General features: G+C 40.0%; 4 protein-coding genes and 1 non-coding gene across 7 annotated transcripts; 4 read left to right on the forward strand and 1 right to left on the reverse strand.

The window, feature by feature from the left end:
* The first annotated feature begins 946 nt into the window (after positions 1-946).
* LOC103153458 (chondroadherin-like protein) lies at positions 947-4,649 on the forward strand. Its single transcript, XM_016661918.1, has 5 exons — positions 947-1,099; positions 1,690-2,026; positions 2,111-2,463; positions 2,856-3,022; positions 3,410-4,649. Exons 1-5 carry the CDS (start codon positions 947-949, stop codon positions 3,669-3,671), a joined length of 1,272 nt encoding a protein of 423 aa, XP_016517404.1. The 3' UTR covers positions 3,672-4,649.
* Positions 4,650-4,859: 210 nt separating this feature from the next.
* On the forward strand, positions 4,860-4,931 carry trnaq-cug (transfer RNA glutamine (anticodon CUG)). The gene has a single exon. It is a non-coding gene; the product is annotated as a tRNA-Gln (tRNA).
* Positions 4,932-5,094: 163 nt separating this feature from the next.
* Positions 5,095-6,830, forward strand: rbx1 (ring-box 1, E3 ubiquitin protein ligase). Its single transcript, XM_007574343.2, has 5 exons — positions 5,095-5,210; positions 6,132-6,210; positions 6,290-6,360; positions 6,501-6,586; positions 6,675-6,830. Exons 1-5 carry the CDS (start codon positions 5,133-5,135, stop codon positions 6,685-6,687), a joined length of 327 nt encoding a protein of 108 aa, XP_007574405.1. The 5' UTR covers positions 5,095-5,132; the 3' UTR covers positions 6,688-6,830.
* Positions 6,831-8,215: 1,385 nt separating this feature from the next.
* st13 (ST13 Hsp70 interacting protein) lies at positions 8,216-19,059 on the reverse strand. 3 transcript variants are annotated; one of them, XM_016661936.1, is made up of 13 exons: positions 19,043-19,059; positions 14,939-15,093; positions 13,772-13,820; positions 13,559-13,649; positions 12,770-12,843; positions 12,608-12,674; positions 12,438-12,522; positions 12,235-12,345; positions 10,841-10,943; positions 10,188-10,304; positions 10,072-10,111; positions 9,865-9,956; positions 8,781-8,915 (listed from the first exon to the last, which is right to left on the reverse strand). In XM_016661936.1, exons 2-13 carry the CDS (start codon positions 15,046-15,048, stop codon positions 8,781-8,783), a joined length of 1,074 nt encoding a protein of 357 aa, XP_016517422.1. In that variant the 5' UTR covers positions 15,049-15,093; positions 19,043-19,059. The 3 variants fall into 3 exon arrangements, with proteins under 3 accessions (XP_016517423.1, XP_016517422.1, XP_007574407.1); XM_007574345.2 differs by lacking the exon at positions 19,043-19,059 and adding an exon at positions 15,469-15,623 and having other exon boundaries at positions 14,939-15,090; XM_016661937.1 differs by lacking the exon at positions 19,043-19,059 and having other exon boundaries at positions 8,216-8,915; positions 14,939-15,048.
* On the forward strand, positions 16,320-22,810 carry xpnpep3 (X-prolyl aminopeptidase 3, mitochondrial). The gene is made up of 12 exons (XM_007574346.2): positions 16,320-16,483; positions 16,576-16,707; positions 17,866-17,982; positions 18,092-18,279; positions 18,364-18,583; positions 19,284-19,468; positions 19,581-19,643; positions 19,887-20,000; positions 20,171-20,256; positions 20,489-20,672; positions 21,485-21,605; positions 21,920-22,810. Exons 2-12 carry the CDS (start codon positions 16,638-16,640, stop codon positions 22,084-22,086), a joined length of 1,515 nt encoding a protein of 504 aa, XP_007574408.1. The 5' UTR covers positions 16,320-16,483; positions 16,576-16,637; the 3' UTR covers positions 22,087-22,810.
* The last annotated feature ends 492 nt before the right edge of the window (positions 22,811-23,302 follow it).

Genomic DNA, 23,302 nt, shown 5'->3' on the forward strand with positions numbered 1-23,302 from the left:
TCACGAAGGAATTTGCCAAAGCCGAAAAATGCAGCAGCTGGTGTAAGCAATGCCTCTACATATGTGAAGTCACGGTGACGGTTTCAGTACCGTGTCTTATATCAGGACATTCTTTACATCCGTCGGTGGGACCGACTCAGACTGATAGCGAACCGGGCATTTAGCAGCCTGAATAAGTCAGACGTTTTCTCTGAAGCTTTTAAGCGTCTCTGTGTTCAGGGACAAGGCGGGTTTTTCCCGCTATTGCAAGGACAATTACTAAAATGTAAATAGAAACCGTTTTTCTAACGTCAACATCAGATCTACGTTTTTATTCACAAACCAGTGTATGAAAAAATATTCTTGCCCATAATTTGATATTTAGAGGGCACAGATCTGCCCCTCCTCCTCACCATTGACCCTGTGTCTGAACAACATGGGGGCTCTGAGAGTCATTATTAGACTGAGGGCAGCCAGACTAGTTTATTTTTGGTAAATTATTATAATTAGCTAAACGTTATTGCTGAGGGGCACAAGCAGGCCTTCTGACGTAAAGATAAAAAAACAATTTTAAAAAATTAAATAAAAACGGCCACTAGGGGCATCAAGGATAAAAGGGGCAGGGGCTCAAGCCCCCTTTCCCTCCTCCGCACGTGCCTGCAGAATTGTATACAAAAACAGCAAAGAGATGAAATTTTGCTTTCAAACTGAAAATGTAAGTTCTCAATTCATGCCAGTACATCTGCTTTAAAGGTAAAGAGGTAAAACAAATCTGAAGTGGTTCAGCAACACTTGTGCTCTTTAGGTCAACATTGTTGTTTGATCAGTCTGTATGTCCTGCAAACTACAAAAAAAAAGAAAAGAAAAAGAAAACTCATTTAAAATAAAAAAGAAGAAGCCATAGAAGTGATTTCCAGACAAATCTCCTGTTTTGAAATCATGATTCTTACATACTCCCCTGGTACAGATGGAGTTCCTCCGTTCTGAAGTTTTCCTGACCATTTTAAATCTGATCTCAACCATCAATGCAAGAAACTGTCCTGAACCGTGCCGCTGTGATGACACCACAGTGGCCTGCGTCGGCAAAAACTTAATGGAGATTCCCCTGGGAGTAGATGAGGTGAGGAACTTAAACTATGTTTACAGTCTGCTGTGCTTTTCTTTAAAACTCAAAATGACAGTGATTGATTTGGTAAACTTGGGGCAGTAGCCCAGGGTGACAATTTTTAGGGGAGGGCGGTGGGAAGGTACCACAGACTTTCTTTTATTTATTTATTTATTTTCTATGAATGCATGTTTTGCAGGCATAAGCCTACATGTAATGAGTTGTGGTAATATTTTGAGATTTTATGAACATACCTCTTTTCTATCAATTTGTTTGTCCAACATCCACACAACCATTAGCATTCATCTGCTAGTCTATCCATGAATCCACCCATGCACTTTCTTCTTTGCAGGTTAAATATTTACTTCAGCGTAGATACTTTGAAAACTCTAGTCTGGAATTGACTTGTATGGGCCCAAACACTTTAAGAATCAAATGTTAATCTGGGAATATAGTGGGGTCCAATAGCCGTTCTTGGCAAGAATCCGAAAACCGTAAACGGGAAAAGTTTTCCTGTAACAGGAAGATAAGCTCAGACTGAAAACATGCTGTGGAAATGTATTAAACAGTTTCTCGTTCTTTCTCTCTGATTTCCTCCGGCCCAGACTGAAGCCCATCACGCCTCGTGTGAGAGCCGTGGTCTTAACAAAGTCTCTTGGGGCTTCCCGCCCAGGACGCAGGTGCTCAATTTCCATGGCAACAACTTGCATGTCATCCCCGCCAGAAGCTTCCCGGGCTGCTGTCAAGTTGTGTCTCTGTACCTGGGCTTCTGTAAAATCTACAAAATCCAAGCTTGGGCCTTCCGTGGGATGAGGAGCCTGAAGTATTTGCATCTGTCTGACAACGACCTCACGTCTTTGGAGCCCGAAGCTCTGGTTGGACTCCCAAAGCTCAACAATCTTCACCTGGAGGGGAGGGAACCGACTGACACAATTCCCCAATGAAGGTCGGATAAAGTTCCTAAAGTTATAATTGTATCCATGCAAAGAACCAAAGTAAAGTTGATGTTTTCCTTTTCCTCTGCAGCTCTGTCACTCGTACCAAATTTGTCGGTTTTGCATCTGGAGCAAAACGCCATCTCCAGGCTGCAACCTGCTGGTTTACTCTCCTCAGCTGCTCCTGCACTGACGAATCTCTATTTAAGGAGTAACGCCATTAGTGGAATTGCCAAAGCTGCCCTGAACTCTCCCAACATTGAAACGCTTCACCTGGATTCCAACCGGCTGACCCGGGTGCCGTCCGATGCTCTGACCGACACGCCCAACCTGACGGAGCTGAACCTGTCTCAAAACCCGGTCCAGTGGGTCGGACCCGAGACCTTCCAGGAGATGTCACACAGTCTTCAGAGGCTTTACATGAATCGGATGGGGATGGCAGAGGTAAAGGTTATGATGGACACCTACATTTGTGTGTGTGCTTTTTTTTTTTTTTTTTTGACTATTGAAACAAAACAGAAATTGTCTGAAATTGCTGTGGTTATTTGATTTCAAAAATTGCTGCTTTGACTTAGGACTGAAAAGTATAAGTGTTTCATATCAGTCAGTATCAATAATTACTGATTAGTTTTCTTTTTGTTTGTTTTAAGTGTCTGAAATACTGCCATACCGGTGAAGTTTTATTCAGTTATCTATCGTGATATATATGTTATTGATTAATTGCCAAGCCCTATACAGATAGAGTGTATGTGAAAATAAGAACTGAATAAAAAATTGCCCACCCCCGATGACGGTCTACATGCATGGTTTTAAATAACTCTTGTATCTGTGGTTAGATGTCGAAGGAGGTTCTGTTGAGCCTGGGTCCACGTCTGAAAGTTCTGACCGTGAGAGGAAACCAGTTGAAGACGCTTCCGGACCTTAGCCCGCTCAGCGGCCTTGAGCTGATCGACCTGCGGGACAACCCTCTGATCTGTGACTGTGACCTGCTGCCCCGGCGCAGGTCAGTCCATTTACCAGCGAGCCGGTTCAAGTGAAAATAATAAAAAAAATATTATCTGATTTGGCAAGAAGATGGTTAATTCAACTTTTAAAACCCATACATTTTTCAATCAGGTGGAGGTTTGGAGAGGGCTGTTCTGTGCTGCATGTGGGGAAACTTTAAACAATGGGTTGTTATTTATTTGTTTTTGGTAAAAAAAAACTTTTTACCAAAAACAAATAGAGGAAGATTTTAACCAATTTGGTGTGGCCAGACTTTGGTCAGACATCAACAGATGTAACTGGATGTTCCAGCAGGACATTGATCCCAAATTTTGACATTAGTGCCAATTACAACTGCAACTGAATTGTTTTCTAATGTCTGGATTTCCTTGTCTCGCTCGCTCAGGTGGATGGAGAGAGTGAAGTTGGACGTTTTGGGAACATGTGGTCACCCTGTTGAGGTTAAAGGTCAGAAGCTGATGCACACCAATGGGTTTGCAACCTGTCCAGAAAACAACCTGAGACGGACTGAGACGGATCCTGTTGGACCCAAAGCTGCAAAACTGAAATCCACCGGAGCGAAGAAGAAGGCCAGAAAAGCTCAAACTCCCCAGTGGTATAAGTTGGTCAAAAACAAGAAGATGAGCAAAGCAAGTGGAGGAAATTGAGGAGGAAACTCAATTTCCTCCTAGTCTTTTTTAGTCTTGTAGACTAAAAGATTCAAGTAACTACTACAATCAAGTTCTAGTAGTTACTTTGGTGTCTAACCATAAAGTATTTTTTATTTCAGCTCAAATGGAAACACATGCTGTAAATGTTTACATCCACTATAAATATGTATTTCCTGTCATATCTTTATCTTGAGAAGAGGCCTGGTTTAGGTTTGTTCTTTATCTGTCTCTGACATGTTTTGTCGGACTTCTGCTGTCAACAAAATACATCAAAGGTGGGGAAAGTAGCTAGTTATATTCAGTCGTGTTACTGTGATCCAGTGCAATTTGTCTGCAGGCTGGACTTTTTTGAAGTTGGGTACAAAACTTGAACTTTTACTTGTTTGTTTTGATAAAGTATTTTAAGCTGCTACATTTTAAATCATGTCCGTTAAAGAGTAAAAATAAGTAATATAAAAAGACTGCATTGATTCTTCAACACCGTGTAAACACTCTGAATAATATTTTAAAATTACACCTACTACCTTCCAAATATTCATGAAGTCATATGCTAACATGGTTCAATTTGAGCCGAATTTTTATTTATAAAGTTCATAATTTAATCAAAAGCTGTTTGAGACTGATATGTTCTAGTTTTCATTTGTGAAATCCATGTGTGGAACTTTCTTCTGTTCATTAAAAAAGTACATTTTTCTTAAAGTAAAATTTTTGTGAGGAACCTTTTGCTCTTATGTGAGTAACATTTTACACTTGGTAACTTGTATTTAAGTAATATTCTGTACTCTTTCCACTTATTTTACACTTTGGATGCTGAGTCTGGTTCTCTTTCAACACTGAACCACTTATTTTCCCCAAAGAAGGGGGCCTAATGTTTACTAATGCTTACTAATGCTGAGTGCTTACTTTGTCTTGTGCCTATTGTAACGTCTTCCATCAAACATACACCAAGGAGAATAAAAAGTTTTTTCAACTGCATATGACTTAAGAATATTGTGTTTTTGTGGAACCCTGAAATGAAAGCCTACAAGGTTTGTATCGTCATTCTACAACAGTTATTAAGGGGGGAGAAGGACTGGAGGGTCTGTAAAATTTAACATAAAAAAAAAAAAAAAAAACAAAAAAAAACAAATCAGCTCATCATTGGTATCATAATATGAGCAGTTCCTGCAGCTGTGTGTCGCGTGGGGTTCCATGGTGTAATGGTTAGCACTCTGGACTCTGAATCCAGCGATCCGAGTTCAAATCTCGGTGGAACCTAACTTTTATTTTCACCCAAATCTTTCTGGGATTCTGTTTTGCAGGTTATTAATATGAAATTATTTTTCACAATAAGTCTCAGTCACTTAACCCAAATTGTGGGGAAATATTTAGAAATAATACTTCAGTTCGAAACAAGCTAACGGAAGCTGTTTTAGTTTCCGATTGGGTGACTAAACTAAGCTTCCCGGATTATCCAAGATGGCAGCAGCGATGGATGTTGACACACCAAGCGGTACTAACAGTGGAGCTAGCAAGAAACGCTTCGAAGTCAAAAAGGTATCTTTGTCTAAAGCAGCCGTGGTCAAATTAAACAAATGTTTCTCGTCATTAGCTGTGGCTGAATGCCGTGAGCTACAGCTCAGTCCTACGAGCAGCCTGAGCTCTCTTAAATACAGCTAGCATTAGCTACAAAGCTGCTAGCATAGTACATAGCACAATTTAAATGCGTCATACTCATACATTAAAAAAAAACTTTGAACGTGTTATCTATTAAAATCGACCACTTATCTTTAGTATCTCCACGTTAATAACTACATTTAGCTAAAGCAGAAAAACCGCCATTGACTAAAGTTAAATTCGTGCTACCCTGCATGCTAAATTAGCTTAGTCAGCTAGCTTCAACTGTCAAGATTTCACAAACTAAAGAAATTAAATTAGTTGTGCTCTTCTTTTTTGTTGTTTGTATGTTTGTTATGTCGTAACGTTTATTTAACATTATCAATGTCATCTTCATGGCTTATTTTCTAATGAATCTGTCGGTTTATTTAATTGTTGAATGGGTTAGCATGTCTGTGTAGAATTTTTTTTTAGCCGTCATCGCCCTAAACAAGAGAAGTCAGATTCAAATATCCACTTTCATTCTTAAGACCCAATACAGTCAAACAGATTTGCGTTGTTACTGAAGTAAGAGGTGGTTTATTATAAACTTTTAATGATACTGTCTTGTATTGGAAGACCTTTAAGGTTATTATTTACAGAAACTTCAGTCTTAATTAATTGTGGCGATGCTTATAGTGTGGTTTCAGCAGACTGAAAGGCTACTTATCACATCAACTTTGAGGACTAAATTTTCTCCAGCTACCTGATATATCCCACTCACCAACAGATGCTATTGAAAAAAATAACTTCTTATACTGGTCATAATGTTTTGTACCTTAGGCCATCTGGATAATTTTCCCTGTTTTTGTTCATCTCCAGTGGAACGCTGTTGCGCTGTGGGCCTGGGACATAGTGGTGGATAATTGTGCCATCTGTAGGAACCACATCATGGATCTCTGTGAGTTCATTTGATTCTGACATTGAACATTTTTGTCAGGTTGTAATACAGTCCGACATCACTTCCTGTCTTCCTTCAGGTATAGAGTGTCAGGCCAACCAGGCGTCTGCGACGTCGGAAGAGTGCACCGTAGCCTGGGGGGTCTGCAATGTGAGTCTACATGAAAAAAACATTTTAAGAAAACACTATGTTCATTCAAAATGGAGGAGAGTCTTGTAAAGTTAACTGCTGTCATCAAGTTACTTCCATTCTGGTTTTTAACTTGACTTGTTTTTGTTTTTTTTTCCCAGCATGCTTTTCATTTTCACTGTATTTCCCGCTGGCTGAAAACCAGACAGGTGTGTCCTCTGGACAACAGAGAGTGGGAGTTCCAGAAGTGAGTATGATCAGTTTGGTGACTATTTCTGTTGAATGCGAACCACTGTACTGACGTCTCTTTGCCTCCCTCTGCCGTGTTTTCGCAGATACGGACACTAGCCGTTGTTCTGGTGACCCGGTTCCACAAGCGTCGGCCTCTCTGCCTTTGTTTTCCTCCCTGCTTATCAGACTAGATGTTGTTTTCCACAGATTTGTTTTTGGATTGTTGCGAGCTCCTAAATAAAGAGCAATGTTATCACAGACCCTGAGTGACTTTTTAATGGACGATGGTTGAATTATTATGAGCTGAAATAAGATTGTTAGTTTACGCATTGCAGTGTCCACAGGACTCGCTGTGTTTCAGGGCAGTCGGTAATCCTGTGGCAGAAAGCCAGGATCCTAAGTGACCTCCTAACCCACTCGTTGTTTAAACCGGCTTTATAGAACATCTGGTTCTGCTTCTGGTTGGAAAAAACAAACACCTGACTGAGAAGGTGCAATCAGGTGGAGCCTAAAAAGGCATAAATAAATTAGATTTAAAATTATTTGGTTCAAAATTTCTCCTTGAATTAAATTTTTTTTCCCTGGGTTTATGTTAAAGATTTATCAACTTGTGTATTTTAACAAATGTTTATGGAAAAATATGAAACTGTATCAGTAAAATGTAAAAACTAAGGTCTGATGTGCCTCACTGGTTATAATGTAAGAGATTTTAAAATTATTACAGTGACTATTAGTTCTGGGAATATTTTTAAAAGTATTTCCACTATGAAATTTTTTTTATTTTGGTTGACAGTTTTTTTTAATACATTTTTGACAAGAATGTGGTTGAAGTTTTATGCACAACATAACAGTAGAGCTGATTAAGTCAAATGCAACCAATACAATCCAGAAAGACATTTTTACCCTCATCAGAGCTAAATGAAATTCATTTAGAGCAGCTAATTTTATATAGACGTTTGGAAAACAAAGAGTTTATTTTGAGCATCTTTTTGTTTCTATTTGTGAGTTTTAAGATAAAACTTGCAGAAAGAGGTTTATTTTCCTCCATGGGATCTTTAATTGTGAAAAATTAAGAAAAATTCATGAAATATATTACTGATATTCTAATGTGATTGTGGTGGAAAAACAATGTGAATATTCCATGGAAATCTGCTAAAACTTTCATTTGTTGTTCAGTAACGTCTAAATTTAAAAGCAGTTCTGCTTCTTCACCATTTTCACAGTGAAGAGTCGACTGTGGAAGGACTCACATGGGCTGCACAGTTTGATCGAAAGGCAATATTTTATCCACAGAAATTATTTAAAAAAATACTCCAAAGGTTTAAATTTCTACATAAAATACTTAGAATTTAATTCTTAAAGATGCATTAAAGTTTTCCATTTTGTAAAGGCGGCAGCTCAAACTCAAAATAATTCCACTCAAACTGAAGCTCAGGTGTGAAGTGTCAGATTGTTTCTTTCACTAAATTTGTGACATTTCATCCACATCAAGCAGAAAATACTGTAAAATCTAATGCAGCTAATTCTAAATAGCTTTCATTTTGTTTTTCACAAATTTGACACAAAATCCCCTAAAATTATGTGAAAAGAAAATCCCAGTGGAATGAAGAACAGGCTACAAAAAAAATAAATCAATAAAAGCAAATTTTGCATCAAGAGTTTTTATTGTGAATTTATTTTTTCCCCCCCAGTCAAACATGAACATTATTACGTTCTTTAGTATTATTAACAGTTCTGATAACAAAAAAAAAAAAGACAACACACCAAAGCCTGTGCGAGAGTTTTGGGCTGTGTTCAGAAAGAAAACCAGAGGGAAAGCTTTACAACGTATTAAATGTTTGTAGAAATGCTAAAGAGTTGCAACGCAGAGGCTTTCAGTGCAGCTGTTCCAGATAGAGGTTAAGAAAAGGTCAACCTGCGGGTTAAACAAAGTCCAGGCTGAGATGCGTCTGAGGTTACTGAAGCGTCAGACTCTGGTGGGTCGTCGGCTAGTTCAGATGTCGTTAGGTGCCAACAGGCTGATTGAGAACGCTGTAAAAAGTTGCTCAATGTTTTTTTTGTTTTGTTTTGTTTTTTCCTTTTTTTGGAACATTGCACCAGTTTACACATAATCAGCTCCCCACTTTGAACTAAACACAGTGAATAATTGTTGACAAGCGGCGCTCTCTGGATCGTTTCACCTTTTGGTCTCGTTCCCTCCACCCCCCCCTCTACGGTTGTGGGGAGGCTCCGAACTTGGCACTCAGCTTGGTGACCAGGGCCATGATTTTGGGGTTGTTTTGATACTTGGAGATGTTGGCCGGGTTCTGCGCCACATCCTGGAATGCGGCCATGACCTCGGGGTCCTGGATTTAAACGACAGACACATTTAAAAAGGCACAAAAACACAGGTTTTTATACACGAAGCTTACTCCATATCTTTAACATGCATCTTAATAAATTTACATTCCATAAAAAAATGTTTCTTTTGCCAGTAATTCAACAAAAAAAGTTACATTTCTACATATTTTTTTGGATAATTATGGCCAACAGTTAACAAAAATCTAATATTGAAATCCTAAGCGAAAGCTCGTTAAACAGGAATTTTAATTAAAGGCGTGCGATACTGAATATTTCAGCAATGATCCAATATTGAGTATCGCCAGGACCAGTATCGCTGATACCAATACTTTTAAATAAAAAGTATCAACATTTTTGTTTTTTCCTGAATTATTTTTGTTCAAACCTGGGACAGAGTTTGGAAAAAGTTTTTTTGGTGTTTACAAAATACTTGCAATAACATATTAACATGACAAACAGCAAAAAAAAAAAAAAGAAAAAAAAGAAAGCAAATCAAAACTTCTCTAAAGTAGAGAAACTAGAATTTAAAAAAAATTCCAAGAAGTAATCTGAAACTAAAGTATCAAGATTGCCACGATAGTATTACCAACACGGATACTAATATCAACCTGGTATCGATGTTGCCGATATTATTTGATCGATCCACCCAAATCTAATTTTAATGCAGAAATGTCACAGCCTTCACAATCCTGGGAAAGACTGCTAGCTTAACAGATGTCCGAAAGTGGAAATATAAAAATGTTTGGAGGGAAAAAAGTTCACAACAAGAGGAAAAACGGCAAGAAATTCACAAGATAAAGCATTTGAGTTTCCTGAGAACCTTTATAGCCGTGATTATCTTTTTTTATGAAATTCTCATAATCAAAAGGATAAACTCCATGTTTAGAAGCTAAGCCACTTTAAACGTGTGAACCAGGTGGGTTGAGATGAGGGATTGGTGCTGATTTGACTCACCTTCATGGCGTTGAGCAGCTCAGGATCCTTGAAGAGCTCACCCAGACCGGGCATACCACCAGGGGGCGTGGCGCCCGGGAAGCCAGCAGCTCCTGTACAGGAACAATCAGGAGCAGCACTTCAGGTTTTCCAGCAGGAATCAGCTGATTAATAGCACCAGACAATGTGTAGAAGGAAAACATGCAGCCATCGTGCTTCCACTCTCACCTGGGAAGTATCCTCCTCCAAACTGCCGCGCTTCCTCGTCCTGCAGCGGCGAAACGCAGAAGGTGAGCCATCTTGACCAGATTGTATTCAACAGGTTAAATATCGCTCAGACTCACCCTCTGTGCGCGCGCGTGCTCCTCTCGGGCTTTCTTTATGCGCTCTTGTTTCTCTTTGATCTCCTTCTCTTCCCTCTTCCGCTCATATTTGCGTCTGTGCTCCATGATTTTATTAGCCTGACAACCAAAGTTTAAAACGTTAAAAAATATATGCAGAGTTTCTGCAGGCTTCACCAACTCAAATACAAGACATTTTAAGACCTTTTCTAAGACCATTTTAAGACCATGATGGATGAAATTTAAGACCTGTCTTGTGACAGAATTGTGCACAGAATGAATGTAGCAGCGTACAAGTTGGCAAAGAAGTGAGTCAGTGGCAAAGATCAAACTGGCAACAAATTTACACTTATCCACGACAGACGCAAAACTCTATATAGCTAGCTAGGGCATGTTAGCAGCTAGTTAGCGGTAGCCTCTACAGCTTTGAGTCACAGAAAACAATGAAGATGTCTGCATGTGACTCAAACATTTGCCAGACAGAAAAGTCCCACGAGAAAAATAAGCTACATAGAACATATGAGTAAACAGTCCTGCCAAAATTTAAGACCTGTGATTGACATATTCAAGACCAACTTACAGTTTTGTGAATTAATTTAAGACGTTTTAAGGATGCACAGACATCCCGTTATTATCATTATTCCCTGCTTCGGTACCTTTGGCTGCACTTCCTTTAGCAGCGCGCTGGCGTCCTCGTCGTAGTCCAGCTTACAGGCTGTGGCCAGGTCTTTGGCTGCGTCCTCCCAGTGACCAAGCAGCCTGCGCACGCACGCACACACACACACACACACACACACAGTAGCAAATGAAGCAAAATGCGAAACCCTTTGTCACAAACTGGCATTCGGACTAGAACAGACCTTTCTGTGTCTGATTTGTCTCAGAAGTCGGGGAGGATGATGGGGAAAAAAGTGGGATTTGCTAACTGTTGTTGTGGCAGACTGTTCTGTGCAAAACAAGCTGATAATAATCTGGTTATGGTTAGAAAGGGAATCAAAAATATTCTACAGCACGTTCTGGCCACTGCTACTGCATTTAGATATGGATACTAAACTTTCCCCAGTCAGAATTTCAACTTCATCTGACATTTTTGTTGTTTTTCAAAGTGGAAATTCATAACTTTTGACATCAGAGTAAAATGAATGTGTTGTAGAAAGTAGCACTACAGAATGATATTTAAAATGTATGTATACAATTGTTCTTCTTTACTATCATGTTGATACATTACATAAAGTCCCATTAAATACACTGAAGTTTGTTTATGTAACAAAATCGCACATTTCTGCACATTTTGCATTTTAATCATTTCTAGATTTTCTTCTACATTATTTAAAAAAAAAATAATAAATTATACTACTTTTTAACAAACTATCCCTTAACAAGCTGTCATGTCTCAGCTGCAGGTTCCACATATCAAATAAGAAAATGGTGTCCGATGATGAGGTCATTTCACTGCTTATTTGCCATCAACGCTAATTTTATCTTAGTTATTTTAATTCCTTTAACTTGTGTCATGTCAAAAGAGAACTGCAGTATCTCACACTAAATGCAGATCCTTTAAAGAAAAATGTATGGCCTTTAATACTCACCGTAAAAAAATATATACAAGAAAGGTAAGACCACAGGATGGCTAAGTCTGCATGGGTTAAATATTAAAATCAAGTAGGATGTCATTTGAAATTCAGCAATATAAAAAAAACCACTGCATTTTAGAAGTATTATTTTAAAATTAACAAAACAGTAGAAAAAGAAATTTTCCTACAATTTTTCTTGCCAAGTTTCACAAATCAAAACCTAGAAAATGATTAAAGAAAATCCTAAACTTCTAGAGACTTTATAGGAATCATAGATAAAAAAAAAAAAAAACATTCTAAAAAAACACGTTTGTGTTTCACACTCAGCCTCAACGTTACGAAATATAATCAAACAGAAACGTTTGAAGAACCAGTTGAGTCGGGTTGCATGCGTTTACACTGAGGGTTTGGTGATGTCACTAGTAAACACTGAATGATGCCTCCTGGTCAAACAGACGGCGGCGGCTCTCTGGTACCTGTGAGCTTTGCCCCTCCACTTGTACGGCTGTGCAGAGTCTGGGTTGATGCTGATGGCTCTGTTGCAGTCTCTGATGGCTGCGTTGGGCTTCTGCATTTTGATGAACACGCTGGCGCACAGATGGAAACATTTAGAACGGGTTCGGAACGTTTTGCAGATGAGCTGTGGATTAACATCCGCCCCCCCCACCGGGTCGCTCACCTCGCCCGCTTGGCGTAAAGGATGGCTACTCGAGGGTTCAGCTTGATGGCTTCTGTGAACAGATCCAACGCTTTCTGAAGGTCGCCTGGAATCAAAGACAGGAGGTTATTGATCGAAGATCCCTTTTAGTGCTGCGGATCATTTTCATTCTGGTCACTAGCGGAGCCAACCTTCTCCGAGGGCGTTGATCGCTTCGATCTTCTTCTCGTTGGCTTGGTCCATCATCTCCTCTGTGACCTGCAGACGAGTCCAAATTATTTATCTCTGGCGGACTCATGGCAGAATGCAGTTTCAGTTTAAAACGTATTCACTCGGTATAAGAAATCCGTCACCTCGATGTTGTCAAACTCTCCCATCTCCTGCTGATCGTCTGTGTCCGGCTCGATCACTCCTTCATTGTCAATTTCTAAAATAAAAGGAGAATTATGTCTTTTTGTTTCCCCTCAAGTAGAGAGTCCAGGCACCCTGATGTCTGCCAGTTTCCTCTCCTCTTTTCCTCACACATTTGAGTTTTGTCCTTGCTAAACAGAAGGAAATTCTTGGTTTCCTAGGCTGTGGAGTCTTAGTAAAACACTGCTAATTGCATTGTACCTGAATGAACTGAAGTAAACTGTAAAAAACATTTGGTGTAGATCAGAGGCGTCACATTTTTTTATTATTTTTTTTTTTTTGTGATTCTTTGCAATAAAAATCAAAACGTTTCTGGTGCCGATTTAGAAATATTTGCAAGAAATATTGCAATATTTGCACTTAAGTATTTCTATTACTCGCAAGTGTAGAAATGAAATATACTGCCACCTGCAGGTAGGAGTTGTTGCGACCATTGCTTTTTCAGGAAAATTTTCAATATACTCCGTTATGCACAAGCACAAAAACAATGAGGCGATTTGTTGATTATGAGTTAATTTCTGTGACCACAGAAAAACTGGAATTATTCGCTAATGTAATTTGGCAGTAAACAGATAAAAAAAAAACAATTGGATTTGATTAATATAAAAACATTTTTCGCACCCTGTGTTGCATTCAGGTGACTTGATTTGCTATTTTTGCACTGAACGGTGAAGCTGTGATCAAAGCAGCACGGGGTTTATAAATAAAACTGATCTGAATCTCTTCTGTACCTATTTCACTCTCCTCGCTCTCAGAATCCACAGGAAGCTCAGGCTCAGGAGGCGGCGCCGCCGAGGGGGACGGCCCACACGGACAGCCACCCTAAACGTCACACAACGCCAATTAATAGTTCTCTTCTGTCTTTCCACAAACGTTTTAATGAAAGAAAGAAACAAAAGAAAAAAAAAAAAACATTTGGCAAGAAAAAATAATCTGCACATCACCTGGCATGAATCCTGTTTCTTAGCCGGAGGAGGGATATTAGCGCCCATACTGTGGGACGAAATTATGAGGAGTTAGTAAAGCATCAATGCAAACACTGACTTTGTTTTTCAATCATTAAATGATCATTTCTTAAACCGTATTAAAGTATTCCACCCCTAGAAATGTTCCACATTTTGTCTCCTTACAACAAACTTCATTGCATTTTATTGGGTTGAGTCTTTAATTAGGTGATTTGAATCAGGTGTGGATCTGAAACTCGCCTTGGTTTAGATCAAGGCACATGGTTAAAATCAAAATTATTCACACCTCTATTTTTCTTTTGGGGTTTTTTTTCTCACAGGAAATGACACAGGCATTTCTCAGAAGACTTATCATCTTATAACATCTTATTGTAAATATGCAAATCCACCTCAATAATCAATTGAAAAATGCTGTTTACCCTTATAACCTTGCAGGGTGCTCCACACTTTTAAGATTTAAGCCCTTTAATGCTAAACTACCTTTGTTTAAGCACAGCTTTCTGTTGCTCCATCACTTGGATCTAAATTGACTAAATAGTTTTAAATGAAAGGGGTATGGCAACTTTAATAAGGCACTGCAATGTTACAGATTCCCACCCGCAAATAAAAATATGTAATTTTGGTTCACGGTATTACAGTGTACATGAAAATGCTTTAGTACCACCCCCAATTCGAATGCTAGTCTCCCACAGGCCCATAGAATGGTTAATATTCAATTTTGGACACCATTTGGATACTAATCCTAATGGTTGTTGAGATTTGGGACTTCATTTTGCAAAAGGATGTTGAACATCAGCCGTCTGTGTTTTGGAGTAATGTTATTTATTTCCACATATATTTATTTAAAGTTTTCTTCCTTGAGTTTTGAATTTACAGCCATATTTCCTCACTCCTTCCCTAATTTATTCATTGTCAATTTTGGCAGGATCAGTCCTCCATATATGCCATCACAACAAGGAGACACAAATGGCTACTGGTTTATACTGGATGGTGGGCGGGTCAGAGCACGTGGTCAGCCCGCAGAACGTTAAAGACTTAAAATATTGCCGAGGACTAAAACAAAAATAATTGCATCTGATCTACTGATCTCATAAGCAGTAAATCCCTGGTAGGCTCGATCAGCGGTTATGCTTCAGAGATCCTGACCTCTGCAGCCAGCTGCGGAAGAATCCCATCTCCGGAAGGTGCAGGATCCCCGGATTGGACTCGCACATCTGCACGAAGCCCTTCAGCTCTGTCACTTTTCGTGGGTCCATGCTGGCGCGTCAAGGTCCAGCAGACGGAGCGCTGCGCGCGGCCTGGAGGCAGAATGAAAGACAGCCAACAACTCAGCCAAGTGGGGCTTTGTTTATGTGCTGAGCTGTTAATACCCTCCGCGATAAGCTAGGCAGTGCTAGCATGCTGGCACGTAATGAACGTCAGCTACGAGCTCTGGCTAGTTTATTCAACAAACAATTTAGTCAAACCAAGAGAACAGACACAACGGAGGTCCCAAAACAAATACATTTAGAACAACTTAAATAAATATTACAACAGCTGAAAGCGAGAACTTTCTGGAAATGTGGATCAGTGCGTGACGCTGACCCTTTGACGCATGAACACAACGCTGCGATATGCAGCGTTGGTGAATGAAAGTCAGTATTTGCATGCTTTCGAGAAAATAAAAGTAAACATACCTGTCTGAAAATGTTTGGAGAAAAGAAGACGCGCTGCAGAAGAAGGTTGCAGTCGGGTTTTTTTATTATTATTTTTTTTATCGCCACCAACAGTCTGCTTCGCTGGAGGTGGCGTCGCTCCGGTGTTTCATTCAGGCGAGAAGTCGGACAGACCGAAACCAATGGGTCAAATTTTTCCCTCTTCAGAGTTTGTCAGGCAGATTTCATAGGCTGACGTTGACAACGTCTTTGATAAAAATTAATTACGTCACGAACAAGAAATATGTGTAATATGTGAAAAAAACATAGTGTGTGTGTGTGTGTTTTATCTCCTAAACAAGTATTGCTGTGAACAAAACATTAGAAACACACCCACACCAGCCAACTATTTTCTGTATGTGACATTTGATTTTGATTAAACTTTGAAACAAGACCGTCGCCTTCTAAAGGAATCAGAATGGCGGGATGTTGATTCATTTAGTTATTAAAAATATCAACATAAAATGAGAATTTTGGCTTTGTGTGAGCTTCCCCTTTTAAAAAAAAAAGAGTAGTAAGTAAAAGGTAAGAAGCAAGTCTTTCACTTCTCCAAAATCAGATCACAAGGGTGACATCCCTCTTCCCAGCAACATTTACAGCTTATTCTGGGGGATCTCAGATCAGAGCACGTATCTTAAGAAGATTGACAATAGATGATACCAGTCAGACAGTAGTTATGATTTAACAATAAGGGAAAAAACTGGGCAAAAATGACATCTAATGAGAGTTGGAGAGAAAATGACACAAATGCCTGTGTCAATGAATGTGATGGTCCTTAAGTTATGGGGAAAATGGTAGTTAATGTTAAAATATTATTGCAAAATATGATTCAACAGCAGCTTCGCAAATGGCTTTTGGTATAAGCGTTCTCCGAGCCTGACAAACCAAACTCAGGGCAGCAATTCCACAAAGAGAATGAATGTGGCTAGAAAAGCAGCGAGCTAGCTAAGGCTACTGTCATCCACTGCATAACTGATGCTTTAAAGGAGTTTTGACGGTAAGTTAGATAAATCCCAAATGCTGCCGTTGTGTGTTTAGATGTAACTTCTTGTTTCTTGTCTATTTTTGACTCCCTTCTGTCCTCGGCAGGACGTCATGCTGTGAGTGGTCCTCGGTGTCCTCCAGCAGCAGCAGCAGCAGCAGCTTTAGTAATGTTGTCCCCTGCCTGCAGCTTCACGCGGTCTGCCGTCAGGCTGCTGCCGCGGCGGACCCGAGCTGGAGGTGGGTCGTCATATCACTTATTATTATTGTTCGTCTCACTAATCTGACAGCAAGAGCAACTAAACTCAAAGTCAGGAATATCAGTTTTGTATATATAGGGGAAAAATGCAAATAAGTGAAACTTAGGGATAACTTCAGCAAACATTTACCTCTCTCTGGAAGGGGATATTTAGTGTGATCTCCATTTTCAGGGTTCCTACACTGCCTGCAAAGCTGTGAACATTTACATAAAGGTGACTTCTTGGCTTTCTACTGTGAATACATTTGAAAAACACTCAAAATATCCACCTTATCGTAAGCGGGTATTTGTGTGTAGGCTTTTGGGGAAAGATTCATTTACTCACTTTAAGTTCTTTCCTCATTTTAGTTCGGGGGTGAAATAATATTTACCGTTTAGGTTCTTTAACCTTGTATGAGCCTTGTTAATCATTGCCTAACTATTTTGTAAGAGTCTACCACAGGGCTGAACGATTAATCGGATTAATCGTGAGTGACTGATTATTGACTAATTTAGCAATCAATTAGTCGTTAGCTGGAGTATGGAGACTCATAAAAGGACATTTGCCAAAAAAACAACACACTCTGTCATAATAGAGCCAAAACATTATAAAAATAAAAATACATGTTGCATTTAAAAAATAATAATTAAAAAAACCCATTTGTCTGTAAATATGTTAAACCCAGAAGTCCTCAGGTGGCAGTTTTAGCTTTGCCTGGCTCAAATTATGTAGAAACTCCTATGAAGCACCTTTTGTTATGCAGTTATTAATGGGTTTATCACAATACTGAAAGTAGTTTTTAGCTGCAGATGCATCCTTTGCTACAAATGATGATGCGTATGTTAAAGTAATGCTATGTTGTTGCATTTTAGGCAAGAAAATGTTCACTTTATTATTTAAAAAGTAAATTGAATTATTTGCTTATCTACATCTTTTAATGTATTCCAGAAATTGTATAAAAAATGCTTGTAGTTAATTGAAAAACCTTCAAAATGGACCATTTCTTTTTTTATCTGATTCATCGATTAATCTTCAAAATAATCGATTAATCGTCAGAATAGAATTATCCATTTCTAAAATAAACGTTGGTTACCAGAAGATGCGAACTGGAAACATTTTTGCCGCTAAACATTGTTGATTTGCGTTGTGTTTTCTGCAGGTTGCGCATGGTGCCGCCATATTTCTGTGAAACCTGGAGATCTGAAACCAAAGACTGTCCCACCCCGGTACCTCGGCCAGCCCAGTCCGTTCACTCACCCTCACCTCGTCAAACATGGTGAGTGTCTTTTATCCTTGAATGTAGCCGCTCTCAACCCTCGGATACTTAATCGTGTCAACCAAAGATGCTTGAGCCAGTTGGGATTTCTGCTCTCTCTGCTCCTCAGGTGAAGTGACCCCAGGCTTAACCCAGACAGAGTTCGAGCTCCGCAGGCAGAAGCTGGCCCTGCTCATTGAGGCCCACACGGACAAGCTGGGACCTCCTGCCTCCTCTGGGAACCACGTGGCCGTCGTTTTATCCCACCCGATACGCTACATGACCAACGACATCCCTTACCCCTTCCACCAGAACCAGGTTTGTCATTCCTTCAGCTTCTGATGACGCCATCGTTCCCGTACGTCCCGTCTGCTCCATGGCTGTCTGCCTCATGTTTCTCAGGATTTCCTCTACCTCACCGGCTTCTTGGAACCCGACAGTGCCTTGGTTCTTTACGGGAGGACTCGACCGGACCAGGCCATCTTGTTTGTCCCCCGCAGGGATCCGGGGAGGGAACTGTGGGACGGTCCACGGGCGGGAAGGGACGGGGCAGCCGCTTTGACGGGCATAGAGAGAGTTCACAGTACGGAGGAGCTGGGTCTAGTTTTAAAGAGCCTTAAAGGTGAGTGAATATAAGAGCAGAGTGGCTCTGAATGACTCCACACCTTTCTTAAAGCTACAGTAACCTTATAATTGTACACTCTAGCTCTCTTTAGCCTGCCACACTCGAACATGCTGTATTTGTAATTTCTTATCTTTTTGAAAGGAAAAGAAATATAAAATTGAGTTTTTTTAGCTTTACATCATGTTATAATGTCATTCCCTCGTCAAAAACATTGCTTTGATTCTTTCACCCATGTTTGAGAAATCCTTTAATCTCCATGGCAACCAGTCGGTGCAAAAAGCCTGGGTGTATCCTAGCCCCACCTTCGAGGACAAAGCTCCTCCCTGGAGCTGCAGTTTCTAAGCTCCCACCTCACAGAGCAGCCCTCTGCCCCTTTCAGCTCCTTCAGACTAGCCAGCAACAGTCAGCAGACACCTGGTGGAGCTGCGCATTTGTTATACGAGCTACGTCCCAGCTTGTAAAAATGCTGTTAAAGAGACAGAGGCACAATTTCAAGACATTAAATCATAAAGTCAAATTTCTTTTAAGTCATATTTGTCATAGATAGCATTTTATTAACAACGTAAGTTAAAATAGTTAGTTGGTTGTGCTATGAAATAGTCTTATGTGGCTGGAAAACACATAATACTTCCCCTTTTAAAATTTGAACCTTAATTTTTAATTTTTTTAATTTTTTTGGTCCTCTTACCTCCTTCAGGCACCCAGCTCTGGTATGACTCCTCTCAGCCGGCCCACTCTCGGCTCCACCAGACTCACGTTCTCCCCACGCTGGAGGCGGGTCCCGCCCCGCGTTCGCTCAGGCCCCTCATCCACTCTCTCCGTGCCATCAAGAGCCCCGCAGAGGTGTCGCTTATGCAAGAGGCGGGTCGGATCACAGCGCAGGTGTGTCAGTGGTTTCATCTTCAAGGTGTTACAGTGTTTTTGTTTGTTTTGTTTTCTCAGATTCGGTGCATTTTCTCTGGCTAAAACACCAGTTAACGTTGTTTTCCTTCAGGCATTTAGGAGGACGATGGCGTTGTCACAGGGAGACGTGGACGAGTCGGTCCTTTTCGCTAAGGTAGGTTTTAGATTTGATGACCTCTGTTGTTTCCATAGTGCTTCTGCTCAAACCTGACACGATAGTAAATTATGCTGGACGATTAATTGTCCCAGATATTATTGCAATTAACGGTAATATACGATATCACTTATGTAAAAAGAATAAAAAGCAAAAAACAGAAGCGCAAGGGGGAGAACGCATTTTCACCTCAGTGTAAACCTAACATATGTCTTCTTCTTCATCTATTATTTCTTTTTCCAGTTTGATTTTGAGAACCGGATCCACGGTGCCAACTTCCTGGCCTACCCCCCCGTGGTCGCCGGAGGAAATCGAGCAAACACGCTGCACTACATCAACAACAACCAGATCGTCAAGGTAACCACTACTTTGAGCTGCAGCGAAGACTTTAGGAAATTATGCTGGTTGTAATTAGTAGAGTTGTGGCTAAAATAGGACTAGTATAGCAAACATAAATGATTTGGGTAATGCTAACAATGCTGTAAGTTTATATTCTGTAAGTTTCTCCTCCCTGTGTCTTTCATCAGGACGGTGAATTGGTTCTTCTCGACGGAGGCTGCGAGTACTTTGGTTACGTCAGCGACATCACCCGGACGTGGCCGGTGAACGGGCAGTAAGTTTGACCGATTAGCTCACAGAAGAACCAAAGATTTGAAATAGTTTGGCAAGACACCTCTGAAATGGGAGATGCAGAGATAAAATCCACTAAATGTTGAAAAATATCAACTGTACCGTTGACGTCTCCAGTTTGGTACTTTGAACTGAGCGAGCGTTTTGAAGTTTTGTTCCCTGAGGAGTGGCAGACTCACTGCAGCGTTGCGTTCGTCCCACTGTCCTGCTGCCAGATTCAGCGCCGCCCAGGCCGAGCTGTACGAGGCCGTCCTGGAGGTGCAGCGCTCCTGCTTGTCCCTCTGCTCCCCCGGCGTCAGTCTGGACCACATCTACAGCTCCATGCTGGCTCTGCTGGGACGCCAGCTGAGGCGCCTCGGCATCCTGAGGGCCGACACCAGTGACGCTGATGCTCTGAAGGTAAAATACCAGGGAGAATATCAGATCCGACCGGTCAGGGATAGTTTTTAGAGCAGTTTCAGGTCTAATTAATACTAAACAAACTTGATTTTGAACATTAGCATTTGACCATGGTAGTGCTCTAATCTGTGGGAATTGAACCTCACAGATCAATAAGCTGCACTTGCCAGATGTGGTTAGTGGGAAACCTATTTCTGCGTAAAGCTGTTAATCCATTAAACTGTCAGGTTCTGGAAAAACATGCTGGGGTGAACGGATGACATGACTTTTATATTATATCGACTATCCTGACGATTAATCGACTAATCGGATTAAAATGGTCAAATTCTGAAGATTTTTCATATTTAATTATTTGAAATACATTAAACGATGTAAGTAAACAAGTAATTCAATTCATTTTTTTAAATAAAAATAAATAAATATTTTCTTGCCTAAAATGGAATAACGTAGCATTCCTTTAATGATTTGTAGCAAAGGATGCATTGTCAACTAAAAAGTAACTGGAAAGCAAAAGGCGATCAATAGATTAATCTGAGTATTTCTTTTTTTATCTTAAACACAAATGTGTTGATTTTTTTGTACAGTTTTGGTTTATAGCAGCACTGAATATGTTGATCTCTCAGCAAATGGCCACTTTTACTCCAGTTAGCGATTAATGCATCACTAAATTAGTTGACAATTATTTCAATGTTCGATTAATCACAATTAATCCGATTAATCGTTTCAGTCTTACGTGGCTTACAGCACGGTGGTATTATTTTATTTCTTTATTTTTACATAGAGTAGAAATCTTGATTTTGTCTTGAACCCAGGCTGCGAGGAGGTTCTGTCCCCACCATGTCGGCCATTATCTGGGCATGGACGTCCACGACACCCCCGACTTGTCCCGTTCTCAGCCTCTCCAGCCTGGAATGGTCATCACTATAGAACCAGGTACATCTGAACCTCAACTGCACATTGCTAAACAACTCGAAACCGTTTTAACACGACTTGAAGCTTCCAGCTTCTTTTTGCGACATTACAAACTTCATTGAATTCTTGAACCGGATTTTATTCTGGCGGGCCAATAAAAGCTGGGCTCAGTGCAGATTTTTCTTATTAGATTCCGATGAAAAGACGAACATTTGACATGAAATTAAAAATGGATGCATTTAATTTTGTGATGGGGTCAGAATATCCCAAAATATTTACGCCTCTGTGCGTGTGACAAGATAAAAGACGTTTCCTAATCGTTTTCCTCGCCACAGGGCTGTACATCTGTGAGGACAACGACCAGGCGCCGGAGCATTTCCGCGGCCTCGGAGTCAGGATCGAGGACGACGTGGTGATCCGGGAAAAGGGAGCACCTCTGATTCTGTCCAGTGGCGCTCCAAAGACTGTGGCTGACGTAGAGAAGGCCTGTGGGATGGGATAGGCCAGGGACGGCGGAGAAACGGAAACCGAACCAAACGTTTGCAGATTGCGGACGGCTCATGCAGCGTTCAGGCACCTCAAGAAGCTCAGGACCTCGGAATGTGACAGCTAAACCCTTGATGGCGTTAACTTTAGTGTAATCGGGGTTACAGATGTTTAGAAATGTGGTGTTAGAGGCAAGAAACTTACCTCAAAAACGCAATCAAGCACATTTGTGCCTTCAGTGATAGTTAAAGAGGCTTGAAGAGCTGAAAGTGGAAGATTGTTTTAGCAGCAAAGTCTATATTGTTAACATTTCAGTACTTGAGCGATGCAGTAAGAACAATCCTGATCATGCTCTGAGCTTGCATAAAGTTTCCACATAAATCATAGTAGTTCACTTAGAAACACAATTTGTTTTCAACTATTTTCTTCTTATCTTTTGTTTATCCAGGCCAAACAAGGACAGGTGTTTATGTCCGCAAAATTATCAGTGGTTCTCGTGCCGAATGAGAAAGACTAACACCATCAAATGGAAATACAAGCAGATGGATTGTTGTTGTTTTTTTAAACTATAATATTTAAACATTTATGAGGGAAGAGTGATGTGTTCAACATTGAGACTGAACTGGATTTCTAAACTTCACTTTTCTTGAAAGAGTTGTACTGAAAGTTCGACCGAGTTGTTACAAAAGTGTTCTCTTTTAGAATAAAGAACTTTGTTTTTGTGTTTCATAAAATCTAAATATACAGCTCTGAAAAAAATGAAGAGACCATTTAAAATGATCAGTTTCTCTGATTTTACTCTTTATAGGTATATGTTTGAGTAAAATGAACGTTGTTCTTTTATTCTACAAACTACTGACATGTTTCTGAAATTCCAAGCAAAAGTTTAGTATTTATTAGTAGAAAATGAGAAATGGTCTAAATAACAAAAACGGTCGACACTTTCAAACCTCAAATAGTGCAAAGAAAACAAGTTTATACTCATAATCATCTAAATCAGCCAAGCCCTACTTAAAAATATACTTTACCTCCCATTAATTCATGATTAACTACATTTTTTTTTGCTTAACTTAAATAACCATACATCTGCCGTATTGCTGGTAAATAATTAAAAATGTAGGCTATCTCTAACAGCAGTACATCATCTAAAGATAAAGATTTTCTCCAGCTGAACAGAAACAAAACTAAAGTTATCTTTGGACCTAAAGAGGAGCGAACTAGAATCAATGCAC

Source organism: Poecilia formosa, unplaced genomic scaffold, assembly GCF_000485575.1.
Source record: "Poecilia formosa unplaced genomic scaffold, Poecilia_formosa-5.1.2 Scaffold350, whole genome shotgun sequence".
Classification (NCBI taxonomy): Eukaryota; Metazoa; Chordata; class Actinopteri; order Cyprinodontiformes; family Poeciliidae; genus Poecilia; species Poecilia formosa.